The 22237-nt window shown below is 36.5% G+C and overlaps 1 protein-coding gene and 1 long non-coding RNA gene across 2 annotated transcripts in view; one reads left to right on the top strand and one right to left on the bottom strand.

Annotated features, from left to right (window-relative positions):
• The window catches only part of LOC137985172 (mucin-2-like), a 62796-nt gene that overhangs the window by 22064 nt on the left and 18495 nt on the right, over positions 1–22237 (top strand). Inside the window, 17 exon segments of the mRNA XM_068832693.1 lie at positions 2048–2095; positions 4797–4871; positions 6372–6425; positions 7933–8043; positions 11038–11163; positions 12598–12723; positions 13482–13529; positions 14159–14284; positions 15045–15092; positions 15530–15556; positions 15722–15808; positions 17283–17447; positions 17659–17706; positions 18401–18457; positions 19728–19775; positions 20405–20530; positions 21966–22091. Coding sequence (XP_068688794.1) covers positions 2048–2095; positions 4797–4871; positions 6372–6425; positions 7933–8043; positions 11038–11163; positions 12598–12723; positions 13482–13529; positions 14159–14284; positions 15045–15092; positions 15530–15556; positions 15722–15808; positions 17283–17447; positions 17659–17706; positions 18401–18457; positions 19728–19775; positions 20405–20530; positions 21966–22091 — 1446 coding nt within the window.
• LOC137985173 (uncharacterized) overlaps positions 1–22237 on the bottom strand; it is a 44037-nt gene that overhangs the window by 7588 nt on the left and 14212 nt on the right. The gene's annotated exons all lie outside the window — the stretch shown is intronic.

The raw sequence follows: 22237 nt of genomic DNA on the forward strand, positions 1-22237 counted from the left end.
AAACAAATCCTTGTAAACATTGCCACCAATCAAAATCTTCTACTTATTTATTACTTTAGCACACTGATCCAGTAATATAATGCTTTTTTAGTGTGTTTACGTCCAGCTCGGTCTCAACATCTTCGTCAGTGTCTACATCATCCTCACTGTCCACATCATCGTCGGTGTCGACATCATCGTCACGATCGACCTCATCTAGCATTTCCACTTCCTCTAGGTAATTGCAAACAATTTACACTAAGTTACAGAAAGCTTCTATAATGAGATATGTTCTACTTTTAAACGTTTTTAGTGCTGTCATTCTGAAAAGATTTCATCTTCTTTTCCTTTAACTTTAGAAAAAAACACTACAAATCAACTTTACACAACCCTAAACACATTTTTAAATAACTACAACCTTGTAGGGAACATTCATGATCTTTAATACTATGATAACCTATCATTAAAAAGTGTTTTCTCTCATGTCAGTGTCTCCACGTCCAGTTCAGTGTCGACATCATCGTCAGTGTCTACATCATCATCGGTCTCGACATCGTCGTCAGTGTCTACAACTTCGTCAGTATCAACGTCATCGTCTGTCTCAACATCATCCTCACAGTCGACCTCATCTAGCCTTTCAAGTTCCTCTAGGTAATTGCAAACAAGTTACACTAATTTACAGAAAGCTATTATAATGCCATATGTTTCTAGACTGAGAATAGTAAAACGTATTAATTGCTGTCGTTTCTGAAAGGATTATATATTACTTTCATGTAGAGTACCTATATGAAAAAATACAATGCTATAATTTGCACGCTTTCTTTGCAAGAGGGAAAGATTTACCTCAACCTAACATTATAAAGCTATTGCCAAACGCAAGTTCTCCACAAGGACATTAGTATTTTCATCAAGAACTGTATAATTTTAGAAAGAATTTTGACTCTCTAAACCTCCCACAATTTCATTTCAGCTACTCCAGTTCTGTGTCATCATCCTCCCTTTCAAGCTCTTCAAGTTATTCGACACCAACAACCACAACTGTGTACACAACATCTTCCTCAAGGTACTTAAGCAAACTGATCTCTAAAATATGTTTCCTTATCAAAATTAATACTTTCCTCTCATTTAAGAAGCACAAAATACCCTTACAACATGGTTGCCTATAAAAACAAAATCCTACTTCCTTATTACTTTAGCAGACCGAAAGATTAATATACATGTTATGCTTTTGTAGTGTGTCCACGTCTAGCTCGGTGTCGACATCCTCGTCAGTGTCAACGTCATCAAGCATTTCAACCTCCACCAGGTAATTTCAAAGTTTATGCCAGCACACGAAATTAATTAATAAAGTCTTTTCTTTAAAGCTAAACCAACTGTTACAAGATAGCCCAAACATAGAATCCCCTGCATTCAAGGACACTGGTATTTTCATTAAGAACTTCATACTCTTAGAGACGATTTGACTGTTTATCTATCACAATTTCCTCTCAGCTACTCCAGTTCTGTGTCGTCATCGTCCCGTTCAACGTCTTCAAGTTATTCGACACCAACCACCACATCTTCCTCAAGGTACTCAAGTAATTTCATCTCTAGAATATATGAACAAATCCTTTTTAAACATTGTCACCAATCAAAATCTTCTACTTATTTATTACTTTAGCACACTGATCCAGTAATATAATGCTTTTTTAGTGTGTCCACGTCCAGCTCGGTCTCAACATCTTCGTCAGTGTCTACATCATTCTCACTGTCCACATCATCGTCGGTGTCGACATCATCGTCACAATCGACCTCATCTAGCATTTCCACTTCCTCTAGGTAATTGCAAACATTTACACTAAGTTACAGAAAGCTTCTGTAATGAGATATGTTCTACTTTAAACGTTTTTAGTGCTGTCATTCTGAAAGGATTCCATCTTCTTTTCCTTTAACTTTAGAAAAAACACTCTACAAATCATCTTTACACAACACTAAACACATTTTTAAATAACTACAACCTTGTAGGGAACATTCATGATCTTCAATACTATGATAACCTATCATTAAAAAGTGTTTTCTCTCATGTCAGTGTCTCCACGTCCAGTTCAGTGTCTACATCATCATCGGTCTCGACATCGTCATCAGTGTCTACAACTTCGTCAGTATCAACATCATCGTCTGTCTCAACATCATCCTCACAATCCACCTCATCTAGCCTTTCAAGTTCCTCTAGGTAATTGCAAACAAGTTACACTAATTTACAGAAAGCTATTATAATGCCACATGTTTCAAGACTGAGAATAGTAAAACGTATTAATTGCTGTCGTTTCTGAAAGGATTACATATTTCTTTCATGTACAGTACCTATATGAAAAACATATAATCCTTCTATTAGAACACTTTCTTTGCAAGAGGGAAAGATTTACCTCAACCTAACATTATAAAGCTATTTCCAAAAGCAAGTTCTCCACAAGGACATTAGTATTTTCATCAAGAACTGCATACTCTTAGAAAGACTTTGACTGTCTAATCCTCCCACAATTTCATTTCAGCTACTCCAGCTCTGTGTCATCATCCTCCATTTCAAGCTCTTCAAGTCATTCGACACCGACAACCACAACTGTGTCCACTACATCTTCCTCAAGGTACTTAAGCAAACTGATCTCTAAAATATGTTTACTTATCAAAATTAATACTTTTCTCTAATTTAAAAAGCACAAAATGCCCTTAAAACACTGTTGCCTATAAAAACAAAACCCTACTTCCTTATTACTTCAGCAGACCGAAAGATTAATATACATGTTATGCTTTTGTAGTGTGTCCACGTCTAGCTCGGTGTCGACATCCTCGTCAGTGTCAACGTCATCAAGCATTTCAACCTCCACCAGGTAATTTCAAAGTTTATGCCAGCACACGAAATTAATTAATAAAGTCTTTTCTTTAAAGCTAAACCAACTGTTACAAGATAGCCCAAACATAGAATCCCCTGCATTCAAGGACACTGGTATTTTCATTAAGAACTTCATACTCTTAGAGACGATTTGACTGTGTATCTATCACAATTTCCTCTCAGCTACTCCAGTTCTGTGTCGTCATCGTCCCGTTCAACGTCTTCAAGTTATTCGACACCAACCACCACATCTTCCTCAAGGTACTCAAGTAATTTCATCTCTAGAATATATGAACAAATCCTTTTTAAACATTGTCACCAATCAAAATCTTCTACTTATTTATTACTTTAGCACACTGATCCAGTAATATAATGCTTTTTTAGTGTGTCCACGTCCAGCTCGGTCTCAACATCTTCGTCAGTGTCTACATCATCCTCACTGTCCACATCATCGTCGGTGTCGACATCATCGTCACAATCGACCTCATCTAGCATTTCCACTTCCTCTAGGTAATTGCAAACATTTACACTAAGTTACAGAAAGCTTCTGTAATGAGATATGTTCTACTTTAAACGTTTTTAGTGCTGTCATTCTGAAAGGATTCCATCTTCTTTTCCTTTAACTTTAGAAAAAACACTCTACAAATCATCTTTACACAACACTAAACACATTTTTAAATAACTACAACCTTGTAGGGAACATTCATGATCTTCAATACTATGATAACCTATCATTAAAAAGTGTTTTCTCTCATGTCAGTGTCTCCACGTCCAGTTCAGTGTCTACATCATCATCGGTCTCGACATCGTCGTCAGTGTCTACAACTTCGTCAGTATCAACATCATCGTCTGTCTCAACATCATCCTCACCATCGACCTCATCTAGCCTTTCAAGTTCCTCTAGGTAATTGCAAACAAGTTACACTAATTTACAGAAAGCTATTATAATGCCATATGTTTCTAGACTGAGAATAGTAAAACGTATTAATTGCTGTCGTTTCTGAAAGGATTATATATTACTTTCATGTACAGTACCTATATAAAAACATACAATCCTATAATTTGCCCGCTTTCTTTGCAAGAAGGAAAGATTTACCTCAAGATAACATTAGAAAGCTATTGCCAAACGCAAGTTCTCCACAAGGACATTAGTATTTTCATCAAGAACTGCATACTCTTTTAAAGACTTTGACTGTCTAATCCTCCCACAATTTCATTTCAGCTACTCCAGTTCTGTGTCATCATCCTCCCTTTCAAGCTCTTCAAGTTATTCGACACCAACAACCACAACTGTGTCCACTACATCTTCCTCAAGGTACTTAAGCAAACTGATCTCTAAAATATGTTTACTTAATTATCAAAATTAATAAGTTTCTCTCATTTAAGAAGCAAAAAATACCGTTAAAACATGGTTGCCTATAAAAACAAAATCCTACTTCCTTATTACTTTAGCAGACCGAAAGATTAATATACATGTTATGCTTTTGTAGTGTGTCCACGTCTAGCTCGGTGTCGACATCCTCGTCAGTGTCAACGTCATCAAGCATTTCAACCTCCACCAGGTAATTTCAAAGTTTATGCCAGCACACGAAATTAATTAATAAAGTCTTTTCTTTAAAGCTAAACCAACTGTTACAAGATAGCCCAAACATAGAATCCCCTGCATTCAAGGACACTGGTATTTTCATTAAGAACTTCATACTCTTAGAGACGATTTGACTGTGTATCTATCACAATTTCCTCTCAGCTACTCCAGTTCTGTGTCGTCATCGTCCCGTTCAACGTCTTCAAGTTATTCGACACCAACCACCACATCTTCCTCAAGGTACTCAAGTAATTTCATCTCTAGAATATATGAACAAATCCTTTTTAAACATTGTCACCAATCAAAATCTTCTACTTATTTATTACTTTAGCACACTGATCCAGTAATATAATGCTTTTTTAGTGTGTCCACGTCCAGCTCGGTCTCAACATCTTCGTCAGTGTCTACATCATCCTCAGTGTCCACATCATCGTCGGTGTCGACATCATCGTCACAATCGACCTCATCTAGCATTTCCACTTCCTCTAGGTAATTGCAAACAATTTACACTAAGTTACAGAAAGCTGCTATAATGAGATATGTTCTACTTTTAAACGTTTTTAGTGCTGTCATTCTGAAAAGATTCCATCTTCTTTTCCTTTAACTTTAGAAAAAAACACTACAAATCAACTTTACACAACCCTTAACACATTTGTAAATAACTACAACCTTGTAGGGAACATTTATGATCTTCAATACTATGATAACCTATCATTAAAAAGTGTTTTCTCTCATGTCAGTGTCTCCACGTCCAGTTCAGTGTCGACATCATCATCGGTCTCGACATCGTCGTCAGTGTCTAGAACTTCGTCAGTATCAACATCATCGTCTGTCTCAACATCATCCTCACCATCGACCTCATCTAGCCTTTCAAGTTCCTCTAGGTAATTGCAAACAAGTTAGACTAATTTACAGAAAGCTATTATAATGCCATATGTTTCTAGACTGAGAATAGTAAATTTATTAATTCGTGTCGTTTCTGAAAGGATTATATATTACTTTCATGTACAGTACCTATATAAAAACATACAATCCTATAATTTGCACGCTTTCTTTGCAAGAGGGAAAGATTTACCTCAAGCTAACATTATAAAGCTATTGCCAAACGCAAGTTCTCCACAAGGACATTAGTATTTTCATCAAGAACTGCATACTCTTTGAAAGACTTTGACTGTCTAATCCTCCCACAATTTCATTTCAGCTACTCCAGTTCTGTGTCATCATCCTCCCTTTCAAGCTCTTCAAGTTATTCGACACCAACAACCACAACTGTGTCCACTACATCTTCCTCAAGGTACTTAAGCAAACTGATCTCTAAAATATGTTTACTTATAAAAATTAATACTTTTCTCTAATTTAAAAAGCACACAATGCCCTTAAAACACTGTTGCCTATAAAAACAAAATCCTACTTCCTTATTACTTCAGCAGACCGAAAGATTAATATACATGTTATGCTTTTGTAGTGTGTCCACATCTAGCTCGGTGTCGACATCCTCGTCAGTGTCAACGTCATCAAGCATTTCAACCTCCACGAGGTAATTTCAAAGTTTATGCCAGAACACGAAATTAATTAATAAAGTCTTTTCTTTAAAGCTAAACCAACTGTTACAAGATAGCCCAAACATAGAATCCCCTGCATTCAAGGACACTGGTATTTTCATTAAGAACTTCATACTCTTAGAGACGATTTGACTGTGTATCTATCACAATTTCCTCTCAGCTACTCCAGTTCTGTGTCGTCATCGTCCCGTTCAACGTCTTCAAGTTATTCGACACCAACCACCACATCTTCCTCAAGGTACTCAAGTAATTTCATCTCTAGAATATATGAACAAATCCTTTTTAAACATTGTCACCAATCAAAATCTTCTACTTATTTATTACTTTAGCACACTGATCCAGTAATATAATGCTTTTTTAGTGTGTCCACGTCCAGCTCGGTCTCAACATCTTCGTCAGTGTCTACATCATCCTCACTGTCCACATCATCGTCGGTGTCGACATCATCGTCACAATCGACCTCATCTAGCATTTCCACTTCCTCTAGGTAATTGCAAACATTTACACTAAGTTACAGAAAGCTTCTGTAATGAGATATGTTCTACTTTAAACGTTTTTAGTGCTGTCATTCTGAAAGGATTCCATCTTCTTTTCCTTTAACTTTAGAAAAAACACTCTACAAATCATCTTTACACAACACTAAACACATTTTTAAATAACTACAACCTTGTAGGGAACATTCATGATCTTCAATACTATGATAACCTATCATTAAAAAGTGTTTTCTCTCATGTCAGTGTCTCCACGTCCAGTTCAGTGTCTACATCATCATCGGTCTCGACATCGTCGTCAGTGTCTACAACTTCGTCAGTATCTACATCATCGTCTGTCTCAACATCATCCTCACAATCCACCTCATCTAGCCTTTCAAGTTCCTCTAGGTAATTGCAAACAAGTTACACTAATTTACAGAAAGCTATTATAATGCCACATGTTTCAAGACTGAGAATAGTAAAACGTATTAATTGCTGTCGTTTCTGAAAGGATTACATATTTCTTTCATGTACAGTACCTATATGAAAAACATATAATCCTTCTATTAGCACACTTTCTTTGCAAGAGGGAGAGATTTACCTCAAGCTAACATTATAAAGCTATTTCCAAAAGCAAGTTCTCCACAAGGACATTAGTATTTTCATCAAGAACTGCATACTCTTAGAAAGACTTTGACTGTCTAATCCTCCCACAATTTCATTTCAGCTACTCCAGCTCTGTGTCATCATCCTCCATTTCAAGCTCTTCAAGTCATTCGACACCGACAACCACAACTGTGTCCACTACATCTTCCTCAAGGTACTTAAGCAAACTGATCTCTAAAATATGTTTACTTATCAAAATTAATACTTTTCTCTAATTTAAAAAGCACAAAATGCCCTTAAAACACTGTTGCCTATAAAAACAAAACCCTACTTCCTTATTACTTCAGCAGACCGAAAGATTAATATACATGTTATGCTTTTGTAGTGTGTCCACGTCTAGCTCGGTGTCGACATCCTCGTCAGTGTCAACGTCATCAAGCATTTCAACCTCCACCAGGTAATTTCAAAGTTTATGCCAGCACACGAAATTAATTAATAAAGTCTTTTCTTTAAAGCTAAACCAACTGTTACAAGATAGCCCAAACATAGAATCCCCTGCATTCAAGGACACTGGTATTTTCATTAAGAACTTTATACTCTTAGAGACGATTTGACTGTGTATCTATCACAATTTCCTCTCAGCTACTCCAGTTCTGTGTCGTCATCGTCCCGTTCAACGTCTTCAAGTTATTCGACACCAACCACCACATCTTCCTCAAGGTACTCAAGTAATTTCATCTCTAGAATATATGAACAAATCCTTTTTAAACATTGTCACCAATCAAAATCTTCTACTTATTTATTACTTTAGCACACTGATCCAGTAATATAATGCTTTTTTAGTGTGTCCACGTCCAGCTCGGTCTCAACATCTTCGTCAGTGTCTACATCATCCTCAGTGTCCACATCATCGTCGGTGTCGACATCATCGTCACAATCGACCTCATCTAGCATTTCCACTTCCTCTAGGTAATTGCAAACATTTACACTAAGTTACAGAAAGCTGCTATAATGAGATATGTTCTACTTTTAAACGTTTTTAGTGCTGTCATTCTGAAAAGATTCCATCTTCTTTTCCTTTAACTTTAGAAAAAAACACTACAAATCAACTTTACACAACCCTTAACACATTTGTAAATAACTACAACCTTGTAAGGAACATTTATGATCTTCAATACTATGATAACCTATCATTAAAAAGTGTTTTCTCTCATGTCAGTGTCTCCACGTCCAGTTCAGTGTCGACATCATCATCGGTCTCGACATCGTCGTCAGTGTCTAGAACTTCGTCAGTATCAACATCATCGTCTGTCTCAACATCATCCTCACCATCGACCTCATCTAGCCTTTCAAGTTCCTCTAGGTAATTGCAAACAAGTTAGACTAATTTACAGAAAGCTATTATAATGCCATATGTTTCTAGACTGAGAATAGTAAATTTATTAATTCGTGTCGTTTCTGAAAGGATTATATATTACTTTCATGTACAGTACCTATATAAAAACATACAATCCTATAATTTGCACGCTTTCTTTGCAAGAGGGAAAGATTTACCTCAAGCTAACATTATAAAGCTATTGCCAAACGCAAGTTCTCCACAAGGACATTAGTATTTTCATCAAGAACTGCATACTCTTTGAAAGACTTTGACTGTCTAATCCTCCCACAATTTCATTTCAGCTACTCCAGTTCTGTGTCATCATCCTCCCTTTCAAGCTCTTCAAGTTATTCGACACCCACAACCACAACTGTGTCCACTACATCTTCCTCAAGGTACTTAAGCAAACTGATCTCTAAAATATGTTTACTTATAAAAATTAATACTTTTCTCTAATTTAAAAAGCACACAATGCCCTTAAAACACTGTTGCCTATAAAAACAAAATCCTACTTCCTTATTACTTCAGCAGACCGAAAGATTAATATACATGTTATGCTTTTGTAGTGTGTCCACATCTAGCTCGGTGTCGACATCCTCGTCAGTGTCAACGTCATCAAGCATTTCAACCTCCACCAGGTAATTTCAAAGTTTATGCCAGAACACGAAATTAATTAATAAAGTCTTTTCTTTAAAGCTAAACCAACTGTTACAAGATAGCCCAAACATAGAATCCCCTGCATTCAAGGACACTGGTATTTTCATTAAGAACTTCATACTCTTAGAGACGATTTGACTGTGTATCTATCACAATTTCCTCTCAGCTACTCCAGTTCTGTGTCGTCATCGTCCCGTTCAACGTCTTCAAGTTATTCGACACCAACCACCACATCTTCCTCAAGGTACTCAAGTAATTTCATCTCTAGAATATATGAACAAATCCTTTTTAAACATTGTCACCAATCAAAATCTTCTACTTATTTATTACTTTAGCACACTGATCCAGTAATATAATGCTTTTTTAGTGTGTCCACGTCCAGCTCGGTCTCAACATCTTCGTCAGTGTCTACATCATCCTCACTGTCCACATCATCGTCGGTGTCGACATCATCGTCACAATCGACCTCATCTAGCATTTCCACTTCCTCTAGGTAATTGCAAACATTTACACTAAGTTACAGAAAGCTTCTGTAATGAGATATGTTCTACTTTAAACGTTTTTAGTGCTGTCATTCTGAAAGGATTCCATCTTCTTTTCCTTTAACTTTAGAAAAAACACTCTACAAATCATCTTTACACAACACTAAACACATTTTTAAATAACTACAACCTTGTAGGGAACATTCATGATCTTCAATACTATGATAACCTATCATTAAAAAGTGTTTTCTCTCATGTCAGTGTCTCCACGTCCAGTTCAGTGTCTACATCATCATCGGTCTCGACATCGTCGTCAGTGTCTACAACTTCGTCAGTATCTACATCATCGTCTGTCTCAACATCATCCTCACAATCCACCTCATCTAGCCTTTCAAGTTCCTCTAGGTAATTGCAAACAAGTTACACTAATTTACAGAAAGCTATTATAATGCCACATGTTTCAAGACTGAGAATAGTAAAACGTATTAATTGCTGTCGTTTCTGAAAGGATTACATATTTCTTTCATGTACAGTACCTATATGAAAAACATATAATCCTTCTATTAGCACACTTTCTTTGCAAGAGGGAGAGATTTACCTCAAGCTAACATTATAAAGCTATTTCCAAAAGCAAGTTCTCCACAAGGACATTAGTATTTTCATCAAGAACTGCATACTCTTAGAAAGACTTTGACTGTCTAATCCTCCCACAATTTCATTTCAGCTACTCCAGCTCTGTGTCATCATCCTCCATTTCAAGCTCTTCAAGTCATTCGACACCGACAACCACAACTGTGTCCACTACATCTTCCTCAAGGTACTTAAGCAAACTGATCTCTAAAATATGTTTACTTATCAAAATTAATACTTTTCTCTAATTTAAAAAGCACAAAATGCCCTTAAAACACTGTTGCCTATAAAAACAAAACCCTACTTCCTTATTACTTCAGCAGACCGAAAGATTAATATACATGTTATGCTTTTGTAGTGTGTCCACGTCTAGCTCGGTGTCGACATCCTCGTCAGTGTCAACGTCATCAAGCATTTCAACCTCCACCAGGTAATTTCAAAGTTTATGCCAGCACACGAAATTAATTAATAAAGTCTTTTCTTTAAAGCTAAACCAACTGTTACAAGATAGCCCAAACATAGAATCCCCTGCATTCAAGGACACTGGTATTTTCATTAAGAACTTTATACTCTTAGAGACGATTTGACTGTGTATCTATCACAATTTCCTCTCAGCTACTCCAGTTCTGTGTCGTCATCGTCCCGTTCAACGTCTTCAAGTTATTCGACACCAACCACCACATCTTCCTCAAGGTACTCAAGTAATTTCATCTCTAGAATATATGAACAAATCCTTTTTAAACATTGTCACCAATCAAAATCTTCTACTTATTTATTACTTTAGCACACTGATCCAGTAATATAATGCTTTTTTAGTGTGTCCACGTCCAGCTCGGTCTCAACATCTTCGTCAGTGTCTACATCATCCTCAGTGTCCACATCATCGTCGGTGTCGACATCATCGTCACAATCGACCTCATCTAGCATTTCCACTTCCTCTAGGTAATTGCAAACATTTACACTAAGTTACAGAAAGCTGCTATAATGAGATATGTTCTACTTTTAAACGTTTTTAGTGCTGTCATTCTGAAAAGATTCCATCTTCTTTTCCTTTAACTTTAGAAAAAAACACTACAAATCAACTTTACACAACCCTTAACACATTTGTAAATAACTACAACCTTGTAAGGAACATTTATGATCTTCAATACTATGATAACCTATCATTAAAAAGTGTTTTCTCTCATGTCAGTGTCTCCACGTCCAGTTCAGTGTCTACATCATCATCGGTCTCGACATCGTCGTCAGTGTCTAGAACTTCGTCAGTATCAACATCATCGTCTGTCTCAACATCATCCTCACCATCGACCTCATCTAGCCTTTCAAGTTCCTCTAGGTAATTGCAAACAAGTTACACTAATTTACAGAAAGCTATTATAATGCCATATGTTTCTAGACTGAGAATAGTAAAACGTATTAATTGGTGTCGTTTCTGAAAGGATTATATATTACTTTCATGTACAGTACCTATATGAAAACATACAATCCTATAATTTGCACGCTTTCTTTGCAAGAGGGAAAGATTTACCTCAAGCTAACATTATAAAGCTATTGCCAAACGCAAGTTCTCCACAAGGACATTAGTATTTTCATCAAGAACTGCATACTCTTTGAAAGACTTTGACTGTCTAATCCTCCCACAATTTCATTTCAGCTACTCCAGTTCTGTGTCATCATCCTCCCTTTCAAGCTCTTCAAGTTATTCGACACCCACAACCACAACTGTGTCCACTACATCTTCCTCAAGGTACTTAAGCAAACTGATCTCTAAAATATGTTTACTTATAAAAATTAATACTTTTCTCTAATTTAAAAAGCACACAATGCCCTTAAAACACTGTTGCCTATAAAAACAAAATCCTACTTCCTTATTACTTCAGCAGACCGAAAGATTAATATACATGTTATGCTTTTGTAGTGTGTCCACATCTAGCTCGGTGTCGACATCCTCGTCAGTGTCAACGTCATCAAGCATTTCAACCTCCACCAGGTAATTTCAAAGTTTATGCCAGAACACGAAATTAATTAATAAAGTCTTTTCTTTAAAGCTAAACCAACTGTTACAAGATAGCCCAAACATAGAATCCCCTGCATTCAAGGACACTGGTATTTTCATTAAGAACTTCATACTCTTAGAGACGATTTGACTGTGTATCTATCACAATTTCCTCTCAGCTACTCCAGTTCTGTGTCGTCATCGTCCCGTTCAACGTCTTCAAGTTATTCGACACCAACCACCACATCTTCCTCAAGGTACTCAAGTAATTTCATCTCTAGAATATATGAACAAATCCTTTTTAAACATTGTCACCAATCAAAATCTTCTACTTATTTATTACTTTAGCACACTGATCCAGTAATATAATGCTTTTTTAGTGTGTCCACGTCCAGCTCGGTCTCAACATCTTCGTCAGTGTCTACATCATCCTCACTGTCCACATCATCGTCGGTGTCGACATCATCGTCACAATCGACCTCATCTAGCATTTCCACTTCCTCTAGGTAATTGCAAACATTTACACTAAGTTACAGAAAGCTTCTGTAATGAGATATGTTCTACTTTAAACGTTTTTAGTGCTGTCATTCTGAAAGGATTCCATCTTCTTTTCCTTTAACTTTAGAAAAAACACTCTACAAATCATCTTTACACAACACTAAACACATTTTTAAATAACTACAACCTTGTAGGGAACATTCATGATCTTCAATACTATGATAACCTATCATTAAAAAGTGTTTTCTCTCATGTCAGTGTCTCCACGTCCAGTTCAGTGTCTACATCATCATCGGTCTCGACATCGTCGTCAGTGTCTACAACTTCGTCAGTATCAACATCATCGTCTGTCTCAACATCATCCTCACAATCCACCTCATCTAGCCTTTCAAGTTCCTCTAGGTAATTGCAAACAAGTTACACTAATTTACAGAAAGCTATTATAATGCCACATGTTTCAAGACTGAGAATAGTAAAACGTATTAATTGCTGTCGTTTCTGAAAGGATTACATATTTCTTTCATGTACAGTACCTATATGAAAAACATATAATCCTTCTATTAGCACACTTTCTTTGCAAGAGGGAAAGATTTACCTCAAGCTAACATTATAAAGCTATTTCCAAAAGCAAGTTCTCCACAAGGACATTAGTATTTTCATCAAGAACTGCATACTCTTAGAAAGACTTTGACTGTCTAATCCTCCCACAATTTCATTTCAGCTACTCCAGCTCTGTGTCATCATCCTCCATTTCAAGCTCTTCAAGTTATTCGACACCGACAACCACAACTGTGTCCACTACATCTTCCTCAAGGTACTTAAGCAAACTGATCTCTAAAATATGTTTACTTATCAAAATTAATACTTTTCTGTAATTTAAAAAGCACAAAATGCCCTTAAAACACTGTTGCCTATAAAAACAAAATCCTACTTCCTTATTACTTCAGCAGACCGAAAGATTAATATACATGTTATGCTTTTGTAGTGTGTCCACGTCTAGCTCGGTGTCGACATCCTCGTCAGTGTCAACGTCATCAAGCATTTCAACCTCCACCAGGTAATTTCAAAGTTTATGCCAGCACACGAAATTAATTAATAAAGTCTTTTCTTTAAAGCTAAACCAACTGTTACAAGATAGCCCAAACATAGAATCCCCTGCATTCAAGGACACTGGTATTTTCATTAAGAACTTCATACTCTTAGAGACGATTTGACTGTGTATCTATCACAATTTCCTCTCAGCTACTCCAGTTCTGTGTCGTCATCGTCCCGTTCAACGTCTTCAAGTTATTCGACACCAACCACCACATCTTCCTCAAGGTACTCAAGTAATTTCATCTCTAGAATATATGAACAAATCCTTTTTAAACATTGTCACCAATCAAAATCTTCTACTTATTTATTACTTTAGCACACTGATCCAGTAATATAATGCTTTTTTAGTGTGTCCACGTCCAGCTCGGTCTCAACATCTTCGTCAGTGTCTACATCATCCTCACTGTCCACATCATCGTCGGTGTCGACATCATCGTCACAATCGACCTCATCTAGCATTTCCACTTCCTCTAGGTAATTGCAAACAATTTACACTAAGTTACAGAAAGCTTCTATAATGAGATATGTCCTACTTTTAAACGTCTTTAGTGCTGTCATTCCGAAAGGATTCCATCTTCTTTTCCTTTAACTTTAGAAAAAACACTCTACAAATCATCTTTACACAACACTAAACACATTTTTAAATAACTACAACCTTGTAGGGAACATTCATGATCTTCAATACTATGATAACCTATCATTAAAAAGTGTTTTCTCTCATGTCAGTGTCTCCACGTCCAGTTCAGTGTCTACATCATCATCGGTCTCGACATCGTCGTCAGTGTCTACAACTTCGTCAGTATCAACATCATCGTCTGTCTCAACATCATCCTCACAATCCACCTCATCTAGCCTTTCAAGTTCCTCTAGGTAATTGCAAACAAGTTACACTAATTTACAGAAAGCTATTATAATGCCACATGTTTCAAGACTGAGAATAGTAAAACGTATTAATTGCTGTCGTTTCTGAAAGGATTACATATTTCTTTCATGTACAGTACCTATATGAAAAACATATAATCCTTCTATTAGCACACTTTCTTTGCAAGAGGGAAAGATTTACCTCAAGCTAACATTATAAAGCTATTTCCAAAAGCAAGTTCTCCACAAGGACATTAGTATTTTCATCAAGAACTGCATACTCTTAGAAAGACTTTGACTGTCTAATCCTCCCACAATTTCATTTCAGCTACTCCAGCTCTGTGTCATCATCCTCCATTTCAAGCTCTTCAAGTTATTCGACACCGACAACCACAACTGTGTCCACTACATCTTCCTCAAGGTACTTAAGCAAACTGATCTCTAAAATATGTTTACTTATCAAAATTAATACTTTTCTCTAATTTAAAAAGCACAAAATGCCCTTAAAACACTGTTGCCTATAAAAACAAAATCCTACTTCCTTATTACTTCAGCAGACCGAAAGATTAATATACATGTTATGCTTTTGTAGTGTGTCCACGTCTAGCTCGGTGTCGACATCCTCGTCAGTGTCAACGTCATCAAGCATTTCAACCTCCACCAGGTAATTTCAAAGTTTATGCCAGCACACGAAATTAATTAATAAAGTCTTTTCTTTAAAGCTAAACCAACTGTTACAAGATAGCCCAAACATAGAATCCCCTGCATTCAAGGACACTGGTATTTTCATTAAGAACTTCATACTCTTAGAGACGATTTGACTGTGTATCTATCACAATTTCCTCTCAGCTACTCCAGTTCTGTGTCGTCATCGTCCCGTTCAACGTCTTCAAGTTATTCGACACCAACCACCACATCTTCCTCAAGGTACTCAAGTAATTTCATCTCTAGAATATATGAACAAATCCTTTTTAAACATTGTCACCAATCAAAATCTTCTACTTATTTATTACTTTAGCACACTGATCCAGTAATATAATGCTTTTTTAGTGTGTCCACGTCCAGCTCGGTCTCAACATCTTCGTCAGTGTCTACATCATCCTCACTGTCCACATCATCGTCGGTGTCGACATCATCGTCACAATCGACCTCATCTAGCATTTCCACTTCCTCTAGGTAATTGCAAACATTTACACTAAGTTACAGAAAGCTTCTGTAATGAGATATGTTCTACTTTAAACGTTTTTAGTGCTGTCATTCTGAAAGGATTCCATCTTCTTTTCCTTTAACTTTAGAAAAAACACTCTACAAATCATCTTTACACAACACTAAACACATTTTTAAATAACTACAACCTTGTAGGGAACATTCATGATCTTCAATACTATGATAACCTATCATTAAAAAGTGTTTTCTCTCATGTCAGTGTCTCCACGTCCAGTTCAGTGTCTACATCATCATCGGTCTCGACATCGTCATCAGTGTCTACAACTTCGTCAGTATCAACATCATCGTCTGTCTCAACATCATCCTCACAATCCACCTCATCTAGCCTTTCAAGTTCCTCTAGGTAATTGCAAACAAGTTACACTAATTTACAGAAAGCTATTATAATGCCACATGTTTCAAGACTGAGAATAGTAAAACGTATTAATTGCTGTCGTTTCTGAAAGGATTACATATTTCTTTCATGTACAGTACCTATATGAAAAACATATAATCCTTCTATTAGCACACTTTCTTTGCAAGAGGGAAAGATTTACCTCAAGCTAACATTATAAAGCTATTTCCAAAAGCAAGTTCTCCACAAGGACATTAGTATTTTCATCAAGAACTGCATACTCTTAGAAAGACTTTGACTCTCTAATCCTCCCACAATTTCATTTCAGCTACTCCAGCTCTGTGTCATCATCCTCCATTTCAAGCTCTTCAAGTTATTCGACACCGACAACCACAACTGTGTCCACTACATCTTCCTCAAGGTACTTAAGCAAACTGATCTCTAAAATATGTTTACTTATCAAAATTAATACTTTTCTCTAATTTAAAAAGCACAAAATGCCCTTAAAACACTGTTGCCTATAAAAACAAAATCCTACTTCCTTATTACTTCAGCAGACCGAAAGATTAATATACATGTTATGCTTTTGTAGTGTGTCCACGTCTAGCTCGGTGTCGACATCCTCGTCAGTGTCAACGTCATCAAGCATTTCAACCTCCACCAGGTAATTTCAAAGTTTATGCCAGCACACGAAATTAATTAATAAAGTCTTTTCTTTAAAGCTAAACCAACTGTTACAAGATAGCCCAAACATAGAATCCCCTGCATTCAAGGACACTGGTATTTTCATTAAGAACTTCATACTCTTAGAGACGATTTGACTGTGTATCTATCACAATTTCCTCTCAGCTACTCCAGTTCTGTGTCGTCATCGTCCCGTTCAACGTCTTCAAGTTATTCGACACCAACCACCACATCTTCCTCAAGGTACTCAAGTAATTTCATCTCTAGAATATATGAACAAATCCTTTTTAAACATTGTCACCAATCAAAATCTTCTACTTATTTATTACTTTAGCACACTGATCCAGTAATATAATGCTTTTTTAGTGTGTCCACGTCCAGCTCGGTCTCAACATCTTCGTCAGTGTCTACATCATCCTCACTGTCCACATCATCGTCGGTGTCGACATCATCGTCACAATCGACCTCATCTAGCATTTCCACTTCCTCTAGGTAATTGCAAACATTTACACTAAGTTACAGAAAGCTTCTGTAATGAGATATGTTCTACTTTAAACGTTTTTAGTGCTGTCATTCTGAAAGGATTCCATCTTCTTTTCCTTTAACTTTAGAAAAAACACTCTACAAATCATCTTTACACAACACTAAACACATTTTTAAATAACTACAACCTTGTAGGGAACATTCATGATCTTCAATACTATGATAACCTATCATTAAAAAGTGTTTTCTCTCATGTCAGTGTCTCCACGTCCAGTTCAGTGTCTACATCATCATCGGTCTCGACATCGTCATCAGTGTCTACAACTTCGTCAGTATCAACATCATCGTCTGTCTCAACATCATCCTCACAATCCACCTCATCTAGCCTTTCAAGTTCCTCTAGGTAATTGCAAACAAGTTACACTAATTTACAGAAAGCTATTATAATGCCACATGTTTCAAGACTGAGAATAGTAAAACGTATTAATTGCTGTCGTTTCTGAAAGGATTACATATTTCTTTCATGTACAGTACCTATATGAAAAACATATAATCCTTCTATTAGCACACTTTCTTTGCAAGAGGGAAAGATTTACCTCAAGCTAACATTATAAAGCTATTTCCAAAAGCAAGTTCTCCACAAGGACATTAGTATTTTCATCAAGAACTGCATACTCTTAGAAAGACTTTGACTCTCTAATCCTCCCACAATTTCATTTCAGCTACTCCAGCTCTGTGTCATCATCCTCCATTTCAAGCTCTTCAAGTTATTCGACACCGACAACCACAACTGTGTCCACTACATCTTCCTCAAGGTACTTAAGCAAACTGATCTCTAAAATATGTTTACTTATCAAAATTAATACTTTTCTCTAATTTAAAAAGCACAAAATGCCCTTAAAACACTGTTGCCTATAAAAACAAAATCCTACTTCCTTATTACTTCAACAGACCGAAAGATTAATATACATGTTATGCTTTTGTAGTGTGTCCACGTCTAGCTCGGTGTCGACATCCTCGTCAGTGTCAACGTCATCAAGCATTTCAACCTCCACCAGGTAATTTCAAAGTTTATGCCAGCACACGAAATTAATTAATAAAGTCTTTTCTTTAAAGCTAAACCAACTGTTACAAGATAGCCCAAACATAGAATCCCCTGCATTCAAGGACACTGGTATTTTCATTAAGAACTTCATACTCTTAAAGACGATTTGACTGTGTATCTATCACAATTTCCTCTCAGCTACTCCAGTTCTGTGTCGTCATCGTCCCGTTCAACGTCTTCAAGTTATTCGACACCAACCACCACATCTTCCTCAAGGTACTCAAGTAATTTCATCTCTAGAATATATGAACAAATCCTTTTTAAACATTGTCACCAATCAAAATCTTCTACTTATTTATTACTTTAGCACACTGATCCAGTAATATAATGCTTTTTTAGTGTGTCCACGTCCAGCTCGGTCTCAACATCTTCGTCAGTGTCTACATCATCCTCACTGTCCACATCATCGTCGGTGTCGACATCATCGTCACAATCGACCTCATCTAGCATTTCCACTTCCTCTAGGTAATTGCAAACATTTACACTAAGTTACAGAAAGCTTCTGTAATGAGATATGTTCTACTTTAAACGTTTTTAGTGCTGTCATTCTGAAAGGATTCCATCTTCTTTTCCTTTAACTTTAGAAAAAACACTCTACAAATCATCTTTACACAACACTAAACACATTTTTAAATAACTACAACCTTGTAGGGAACATTCATGATCTTCAATACTATGATAACCTATCATTAAAAAGTGTTTTCTCTCATGTCAGTGTCTCCACGTCCAGTTCAGTGTCTACATCATCATCGGTCTCGACATCGTCATCAGTGTCTACAACTTCGTCAGTATCAACATCATCGTCTGTCTCAACATCATCCTCACAATCCACCTCATCTAGCCTTTCAAGTTCCTCTAGGTAATTGCAAACAAGTTACACTAATTTACAGAAAGCTATTATAATGCCACATGTTTCAAGACTGAGAATAGTAAAACGTATTAATTGCTGTCGTTTCTGAAAGGATTACATATTTCTTTCATGTACAGTACCTATATGAAAAACATATAATCCTTCTATTAGCACACTTTCTTTGCAAGAGGGAAAGATTTACCTCAAGCTAACATTATAAAGCTATTTCCAAAAGCAAGTTCTCCACAAGGACATTAGTATTTTCATCAAGAACTGCATACTCTTAGAAAGACTTTGACTCTCTAATCCTCCCACAATTTCATTTCAGCTACTCCAGCTCTGTGTCATCATCCTCCATTTCAAGCTCTTCAAGTTATTCGACACCGACAACCACAACTGTGTCCACTACATCTTCCTCAAGGTACTTAAGCAAACTGATCTCTAAAATATGTTTACTTATCAAAATTAATACTTTTCTCTAATTTAAAAAGCACAAAATGCCCTTAAAACACTGTTGCCTATAAAAACAAAATCCTACTTCCTTATTACTTCAACAGACCGAAAGATTAATATACATGTTATGCTTTTGTAGTGTGTCCACGTCTAGCTCGGTGTCGACATCCTCGTCAGTGTCAACGTCATCAAGCATTTCAACCTCCACCAGGTAATTTCAAAGTTTATGCCAGCACACGAAATTAATTAATAAAGTCTTTTCTTTAAAGCTAAACCAACTGTTACAAGATAGCCCAAACATAGAATCCCCTGCATTCAAGGACACTGGTATTTTCATTAAGAACTTCATACTCTTAAAGACGATTTGACTGTGTATCTATCACAATTTCCTCTCAGCTACTCCAGTTCTGTGTCGTCATCGTCCCGTTCAACGTCTTCAAGTTATTCGACACCAACCACCACATCTTCCTCAAGGTACTCAAGTAATTTCATCTCTAGAATATATGAACAAATCCTTTTTAAACATTGTCACCAATCAAAATCTTCTACTTATTTATTACTTTAGCACACTGATCCAGTAATATAATGCTTTTTTAGTGTGTCCACGTCCAGCTCGGTCTCAACATCTTCGTCAGTGTCTACATCATCCTCACTGTCCACATCATCGTCGGTGTCGACATCATCGTCACAATCGACCTCATCTAGCATTTCCACTTCCTCTAGGTAATTGCAAACATTTACACTAAGTTACAGAAAGCTTCTGTAATGAGATATGTTCTACTTTAAACGTTTTTAGTGCTGTCATTCTGAAAGGATTCCATCTTCTTTTCCTTTAACTTTAGAAAAAACACTCTACAAATCATCTTTACACAACACTAAACACATTTTTAAATAACTACAACCTTGTAGGGAACATTCATGATCTTCAATACTATGATAACCTATCATTAAAAAGTGTTTTCTCTCATGTCAGTGTCTCCACGTCCAGTTCAGTGTCTACATCATCATCGGTCTCGACATCGTCATCAGTGTCTACAACTTCGTCAGTATCAACATCATCGTCTGTCTCAACATCATCCTCACAATCCACCTCATCTAGCCTTTCAAGTTCCTCTAGGTAATTGCAAACAAGTTACACTAATTTACAGAAAGCTATTATAATGCCACATGTTTCAAGACTGAGAATAGTAAAACGTATTAATTGCTGTCGTTTCTGAAAGGATTACATATTTCTTTCATGTACAGTACCTATATGAAAAACATATAATCCTTCTATTAGCACACTTTCTTTGCAAGAGGGAAAGATTTACCTCAAGCTAACATTATAAAGCTATTTCCAAAAGCAAGTTCTCCACAAGGACATTAGTATTTTCATCAAGAACTGCATACTCTTAGAAAGACTTTGACTCTCTAATCCTCCCACAATTTCATTTCAGCTACTCCAGCTCTGTGTCATCATCCTCCATTTCAAGCTCTTCAAGTTATTCGACACCGACAACCACAACTGTGTCCACTACATCTTCCTCAAGGTACTTAAGCAAACTGATCTCTAAAATATGTTTACTTATCAAAATTAATACTTTTCTCTAATTTAAAAAGCACAAAATGCCCTTAAAACACTGTTGCCTATAAAAACAAAATCCTACTTCCTTATTACTTCAACAGACCGAAAGATTAATATACATGTTATGCTTTTGTAGTGTGTCCACGTCTAGCTCGGTGTCGACATCCTCGTCAGTGTCAACGTCATCAAGCATTTCAACCTCCACCAGGTAATTTCAAAGTTTATGCCAGCACACGAAATTAATTAATAAAGTCTTTTCTTTAAAGCTAAACCAACTGTTACAAGATAGCCCAAACATAGAATCCCCTGCATTCAAGGACACTGGTATTTTCATTAAGAACTTCATACTCTTAAAGACGATTTGACTGTGTATCTATCACAATTTCCTCTCAGCTACTCCAGTTCTGTGTCGTCATCGTCCCGTTCAACGTCTTCAAGTTATTCGACACCAACCACCACATCTTCCTCAAGGTACTCAAGTAATTTCATCTCTAGAATATATGAACAAATCCTTTTTAAACATTGTCACCAATCAAAATCTTCTACTTATTTATTACTTTAGCACACTGATCCAGTAATATAATGCTTTTTTAGTGTGTCCACGTCCAGCTCGGTCTCAACATCTTCGTCAGTGTCTACATCATCCTCACTGTCCACATCATCGTCGGTGTCGACATCATCGTCACAATCGACCTCATCTAGCATTTCCACTTCCTCTAGGTAATTGCAAACATTTACACTAAGTTACAGAAAGCTTCTGTAATGAGATATGTTCTACTTTAAACGTTTTTAGTGCTGTCATTCTGAAAGGATTCCATCTTCTTTTCCTTTAACTTTAGAAAAAACACTCTACAAATCATCTTTAC

Source organism: Montipora foliosa, chromosome 14 (genome assembly GCF_036669935.1).
Source record: "Montipora foliosa isolate CH-2021 chromosome 14, ASM3666993v2, whole genome shotgun sequence".
NCBI lineage: Eukaryota > Metazoa > Cnidaria > Anthozoa > Scleractinia > Acroporidae > Montipora > Montipora foliosa.